The following is a 7551-nucleotide window of genomic DNA, read 5'->3' on the forward strand; positions in this document are numbered from 1 at the left end:
ATTACTAGGTTATGTCCTTTTTTTTTTGCACAAATATATAGGGATCTAAAATGATCAATAAAATTTTTCCATGGATTAATTTAGTAATAATAATAATTGAATATTGTATTGTCATCGGAAACAAAGCTTCCCTGAAAATTTCAGCGCGCTAGCTAACTGGGAAGTGCCCGAAATTTCGATCCCAAGATTTGATTGGAAAAACAGACGCGAAAGCAAGTTAAAGACAACGTGAGAAATAAACCGGGAGTGATCTCCCCTAAACTTTCTCGAATATTCTTATATAAAATAACAGGGGATGGGAACTCGGGCTATAGACATTATTTTTAATCCTTTTTAAATACTTAAAGTTTTAAAAATAGAATAAAATCTCGTAGACAAATTAATTGCACACCAAGTGAACGCCAAATAAAAAAGCGCATAATAGTGCGCAATATTATTAGTACTTTTAAAATTTACATTAGTTTTTTGAGAAATCGGAAGTAGCGTAAAGTACTACTTCCAGTCAACGGAAATTACTCAAAATTTAACAGAAGGTAGAGAATTAGATCTTTTACTTACATGTGAAATTTCATTTATCTATCTGAAATAGTACTCAAGTTATAGGCTTTTGAAAAATTCAAAGTAGGAAAAGTACCACTTCCGGTTATCGGAAATCGCTCAAAAGTTGATACGGATCTACGATTTTGATAAAATACTTATATATGAAATTTCATCCACCTAGCTGTAACGGTACTCAAGTTATCGTGTTTACACACGGAAAGACACACAGACACACACACACACACAGAGATATACGGACAAGATTGCAAAATTATGTTTTTCCGTATCAGTGAGGTGTAAAACGTCGAGATTAGTAAAAATCTCGATTTTTTTTTTTTTTGCACGATTACAATACTTTCTCTATACTTCGTATATACGAGAAAGTAAAAAAGGTGTATCGTCACATTTACTGAACCCCCCAACACATCATCGCAATCGTCTACACCAGGGGTCTCCAAACTTTTCAGTCCGAGGGCCGCATTAACTATCAAATTCCAGTTCGGGGGCCAGTTTCTTCCAGGCATGTCGTGACTTTCTGAGCAAGTTCCTCAGCCAACTCCAACAAACGTTTTTTCCGTGGTCAAAAAGATGTCCGCGGGCCGGATGAGAGGACCTCGCGGGCCGCATCCGGCCCGCGGGCCGTAGTTTGGAGACCCCTGGTCTACACTTAAAAAAAAACATTTGGGCTCGTCCGGGATTTGAACCCGGGACCTCTCGCACCCAAAGCGAGAATCATACCCCTAGACCAACGAGCCACTTATTACATTCAAAATCTATATTAATTTAACTATACTGTAATTTTAATTTAAAATTTAACAACCTTGAATGATTTAGTTTAATCTATATTTTTTTAGTTATAAGTAAATTAATATATTTGCTTAACACGTCTGTTATAATATTTCGATTATTAAACACTACTTTAAGAAATACAGTCAAATTATACTTTTTTTTTTTTTGAAACGAGGCTTACTTCCGATGTCAATGTAATCAAACGGTTGAATCATAATGCCATCCTTCTAATTTTCAATACGAGTTAAATAGATCTACTCATTCAACTTAAACTACCTCTAAAATACGCGCATCTGATTAGATTTTAAGTAAAATAATAGTTGGGATACTACTTAGATCTATTTGGTTTTCAAAAATGGAATCGGAATACGATCTTGATTTCGAAAAATATAATGAAAATATTTATTATGCCGAAAAAAGAAAAGGCTCTCTCACTCTTCGGTCAAATCAAATGAACTATTCAAGAGCAATACTGAATTCACGCTGGTAATTTAATAAAGCCTGTTTTAGAATGTCTTCCAGAGTCTGGAGAAACTAGATATATATCTCTAGCCCTACTGTACTAATTACATTAGTACTTAGGACTGAGACCTTGCTGTTTACTGTTTGTTTGAATATTGATCATTAGGCTTAGGCATATGTCTATGAGATAATTTAGTAGAATCTTAAATTGACTTAAATGAATAAAAGGCCAAATTATATATTTTTTTATTATTACTATTAGATACAATTAGTAGATTCTATTAGTAGACTAGTAATAACCACTAATAATGAGTAAACTAAGTACTAAGTTATTAGTAATTTAATATTAGGCAAATCAGTGAAATTACTTTAAATTAGGCCTCGCGTAACAACTATAATTTAATAACATTCTTTTAAAAATCTTTTACCTTGAAATTGATTGTGAATCATTCAAATATTTTCTGAACCCCTAATAAATATATTTACTACTAGTAGATTTATAACCTACTCAACTTCAGCACTGGTTAGTACCCAAAATCAGTTAAAGATGCTTAGTGACTGAAACCATGTCCATGATGTAGGGTTACATATCTTCTTCTAGGAATCTAGATCTAGTGGGTTTATTATCTAAGCCAAGCTACATTTTGAAGTTTTAAGCATTACAATATAATCTATATATATAATTCTCCTCTTCGAGCCGTTAGAAAACAAGCTGCAAACGCTCTCCCTACCTCCCCACCCCTACATGGTTTTAGTGAGCTGTGTTCACTCTAATGAGACTAAATGTTTACAAGCAGAGCCAACGATTTTAAACGTAGGGGGGGAGGGGGGGGGGGAAGGAAGGGGGGGTGGGGGGTTATGGTCCTTAACGAGCTACTTATAGTGTTTTAAAGAAATATTTTCAGTGTCAGCGTTGGTACTGTCGAATTCACAAATTATGAATTATTGAAAATTAGAAACAACTAAATAGCGGCGTATGTTATGCCGCGGGCCGGCTCGTTGTAAATAATTTAGTCCCTTCTGTGCATAAAAAGATATTAGTCTTCCATCTAATAGTTATTTTATTATTGTAATGTTTTTTACTGCTACCAAATGTAACGTTCAATTGTAATATTCTTCTGCTCTTCTGTTTCTCCTTCTCACTCTCAGATGTTCAAAAACTATGAAGAATAAGTTGTCTTCTGCAAATCTTTATTCCACTATCTTTCTTGACCGGGAATTGTCTGTGTAGTGCGCATGTAACAAGATTATAGCGGCAACCTGTGTAATGCATAAATTAGTGACTAGGGCCGTCATTTCTCCACCCCCTCTAAGGCTAACCCGCTGGTTTATATACCCCACCCGTGAGCGTCTCGGATGACACATTGTTCTTTGCACGAATTCTAGTGCTTACCTGTGAAAATTTCCCCCGCTTTTGTGCTATCCTACCTCAAATAACTCTATGTAAAAACTTATCGCAATCTCCTAAAATTCTAATAAACTTATCCTTTGAAACCACAGACGATTCCCTTTACAATGATACAAATTTCATATAACATCAATAAGTTGTTCTTAAACAATAATACACCAAATATGCAAATAACGTAAAAATAACATCAATACACCCAATTAAAGTAGATTTCCATTTCCAAAATATTGGCTTGCTCCTAACTAACACTAAGATATTCTAATTAGAGATCTAGCTTGGCCTTATAGTTCATCCAATTTTCATGCTATATAAACAATTATCTATTAAGATACACATTTTTCTTCTTGTCCTACCAAGCACAATTGTCTGATTCCTAACAAATTCACTACATTATTGATCAGTATTTCAAATCAAAGTGTGAGGAATAAAATTTAAAACATGATTTACTTTTCAATTATTTTTTTAGGCATCAAGCTCGAGAATCAGAACCCAAAGACTATGACTTGAACAAACACCCCATCAGAACAATGAGCTTTTCTACTTATAAGCGCATTGGTAATGACACAGATGGTGTAAGTTGATAAATTAAAAATCTTTTGTGTGAATCTTTAAATGATTCTACTTTAATATATCACCATCTAGATGTTTCTTTATTATGTGTGGAAAAAAAGAAAAGCCTACATAGACTTTATTAATACCACTGGTTTTTGTTGCATAAACTTTACATCTGCTTTCAGTCCTTACCAAATACAACATACCAAGACCAAGTAAACCAAATATATCAAAAACCCCTGTATGAGACAAGGGATGTTTACAAACCACTGGTACAACCTGAGACTCTTGCTAGTGTTGTTGCAGGCATTGACAGGTAGATAAACTTTTTGTATTCAAGGTATGCTCAGCAGTATTATAATAATCAACTTGAAATTGAGTTGTAGGATAAAGCACCTAATATAGACCTATGGAATACAACAAGGCATGAGCCAATGTCAGTACAAATAAGAAGGAGGAAGTGGCGCTGGGTGGGGGACAAACTACAAAAGGCTGACTCAACTGTGACATGCCAGGCACTTGAGTAACCTTCAGGGAAGGAGAAAGACAGACCTGGAGAAATGAAGACTGCCTGTATGTCTCGGGAGGCTGCAAAATCAACCGGACAAAATATAAGGTTACAGTTGAGGCCGCATGCACCACAAGGAGTAATGAGGGTTAAGTCAGGTCATGATATTTTTGGTTTGTTTGCTTTATTTAAAAAGTAAAATGGGGTCCAACCAGTGGTGCTGTAACAGGTAATTAGACCTGACCACTAGCTGGCTGTGTCTTTCAATTCCAGTCACTAGTAGACTAATTACTGGCATGATAATTCACATCCAACCACCATTGGGCTAATTACTGGCATGGTAATTCACATTCAATTACACCCAGCCACGTATGGGCCACGAGCTAGTTTGGTCCAACCATTAGCCTGTGCTTCAATTTGTGATTTTACTAGTAATACTTTCCACTATATTCTGATCAGTTTTTCTGTTTTTCCAGAGACACTCATGATCCTAAAGAAGCACTTGGTTCTATTTTACCATTTCATAGTCCAGATCACAACAAATTTTACCTTGATACAACATACAACTCAGATTATGTTCCTCCTTATCCATTTGTTCATAAAGAGACAGAGGAGAAAAAGCAGGTAACAGTTAGGCTATTTTTATCTATATAGACAAAAAATGAATGTATGTTTGTGTGTCTTTTATGTGTTCCTCAGATTGGCATAAAACTTTGAGAAGTTGTTGAGATTGTACCTGGAAAGATTTCTACTGCAAAAAAAAAAACAAAAAAACTTGCCACCCAGTGTTCACCAGCAGCCAATTTAGTACCTGGAGTCTGTTGACTTGGCAACCTGTACAGGATTCAATTAAGTCATATGACCCAGTGTGATCTAGGCAATGTTATTAGCACTATGACACCTATTTTCACTTTAAAGCGCCCCATATACTGTATGCTAAAATCATTGACTAAAACAAATCAGGGGCTACATTCATTTTAAAAAGACCCTACACTAGGGACTTGATGGGCTGCCAACTTCACTGACTAAACTAAACCAGTAGACTCACCCAGTAATGTAATCTGTGTTTGCTGAGAACACCACATGACCCGTCCTAATGGAGGGAGATCAACATACATTCAAGGCATTCATACAGTATGCCCTGGGAGGTCTGGGCGATATTGTAGACAAACCTGCACCCCAACAGCTAAGATCACAGTACCTGACATTGTCTACATTTAAATAACTCAGTTTTATAACTCAATCACACGTCTAACAGGATTTGTAACGTGTTGATGAACCCTGATAAAATGTTGCATGTAGGACTGGATTGAAGCAACATGCAAAGAGTACGCCACTTTTAAATTTAAACATGTTTTATACATTAATTAACTAAATAACATTTACTTATGTCATGCAGGTAAATGAAGAGCCAGTTGAGGAGAAGACTAAAGCCTTCAAGAAGATGAAGTCTCAGTTCACAGACACAGCAGACTACAAGCGCAATGGCTGGAACACCTGGCAAGATGAAAGTGGAATTTATGCCAATTCTCACTACAAGGCTCAGGTCTTCCCAAAAACTGAAACTATCCCTGAAAGATTAGTTTAACACATTCTCTTATCTTTTCCTTAATTTAATTAAAATGGTAACAGTATTTTTTATAAATAAGTGCTAACTCTTAATAGAAAAAAATTACAATTATGTTATTTATTTTGAGGTTTATTTTGAATTAGAATGTTAAATTAGGACATAATTTGTCTAAGAATTTAAAAACTTGGTTCTGATTAAAACTAAGAAAATGTTCTCTAAATGTTTTTATGAACTAAGTCAATTTTGTATAGGCTCACTGTAAAAACATATTTTTATAAGCATTCCTTTTAATTTATATATTTATAATTTTTTCATGAAACCAAATTGGAAAAGAATTTTAAGACTATCAGAGATTTGATTGTAATCAGTGTACATTTTGATGCTACTTTTAGCGATTCATACAACATCACTAAAGTCAAATTTTCTTTTAGGATTTTTTTAGGATGCTTATACATTTTTTCACTGATGTTCAACTACTTGCCAGATAAAAAATGTATTTATTGACTAACAATACTGTGATATAATTTTGTATAGGCTCACTGTAAAAACATATTTTTATAAGCATTCCTTTTAATTTATATATTTAGAATTTTTTCATGAAACCAAATTGGAAAAGAATTTTAAGACTATCAGGTATGACATCAGAGATTTGATTGTAATCAGTGTACATTTTGATGCTACTTTTAGCGATTCATACAACACAAAAGTCACATTTTTTTTTAGGATTCTGACATGCTTATACATTTTTTTCACAGATAAATGTTAGGCTACTTGCCAGATAAAAAATGTATTTATTGACTAACAATACTGTGATATTTTATACACTTTATACACTGTGATATGTTTGATTGTCTTTATGCATAATTGCTATTGATAACCCTGAATGAGAATCCCAAGTCATACAACCTCTGTATATTGTTGCCATAGAAACCGACTCCATCCAGCCCACCCAGCTCAAAAGGGCACACTAGTTGTGCATGAAAACCATCATCTAAAATAAATGTGATCTATGTGACTTCCAGTATATCTGACAGCCGTGCTATTTACCACTAAACTTGATACTCATTAAGGAGCTTAAAACATTTTTTACTGTTGGATTTCACTGCATTTACTTTATTCTACAAAGTTGATAGAACATACTAATTAGGCCCATTAGATAGGAGAATATGTTTGTAATGTTAAGAGCAGATAGGAGAAAATGTTTGCAGTGTACGTGATTAAAAGTAAGTTCCCTTTTGAACCTGATGGCCCATGGGTAAGTGAAGTAGAGTTCACCTGTTTCCCTGACATAGGCATATGAAGGGATAGTGTGGCCAGCTGCTTTACTTTCCCTAACATGAGTCAGTTCCCATCTGAGCTGGGTGGACAGGGATGTTCCAGTTCGACAAACCAGTGTTTGAACTTCGAGACTTTCAAGTTAACAGTCAAATACTCTACTGTTTGACCATGCAGCCCCACATTACATGATTACAGTTTCCTATTCTACATCAGAGCTAAGAAAGCGTTCGATTTTTTTGAAAATGTAACTCTGTATCTCATGACAGTAAAATATTAAATACTGGTAATCATTGTTTTTATTTTCTGGTGAGGTACAATGTTAGATTTGAAGAGACTGGTGGTGAGGTACAATGTAAGGGTTGAATAGAATGCTGGTGAGGTACAATGTTAGGGTTGAAGAGACTGCTGGTGAGGTACAATGTTAGGGTTGAAGAGATTTCTTAA

General features: G+C 34.8%; 1 protein-coding gene and 1 non-coding gene across 2 annotated transcripts; one reads left to right on the forward strand and one right to left on the reverse strand.

Annotated features, from left to right (window-relative positions):
• Window positions 1–1223: 1223 nt before the first annotated feature.
• Window positions 1224–1295, reverse strand: Trnap-ugg (transfer RNA proline (anticodon UGG)). Its single transcript has one exon. It is a non-coding gene; the product is annotated as a tRNA-Pro (tRNA).
• Window positions 1296–1510: 215 nt separating this feature from the next.
• Window positions 1511–6912, forward strand: LOC131931521 (cilia- and flagella-associated protein 95). The gene is made up of 5 exons (XM_059288348.1): window positions 1511–1815; window positions 3666–3771; window positions 3937–4067; window positions 4736–4883; window positions 5659–6912. The coding sequence occupies exons 1-5, from the start codon at window positions 1685–1687 to the stop codon at window positions 5845–5847; spliced, it is 705 nt and encodes a 234-aa protein (XP_059144331.1). The 5' UTR covers window positions 1511–1684; the 3' UTR covers window positions 5848–6912.
• The last annotated feature ends 639 nt before the right edge of the window (window positions 6913–7551 follow it).

This window comes from Physella acuta, unplaced genomic scaffold (assembly GCF_028476545.2).
Source record: "Physella acuta isolate Inbredline_101_S28 unplaced genomic scaffold, ASM2847654v3 ptg001984l, whole genome shotgun sequence".
NCBI classification, from domain to species: Eukaryota; Metazoa; Mollusca; class Gastropoda; family Physidae; genus Physella; species Physella acuta.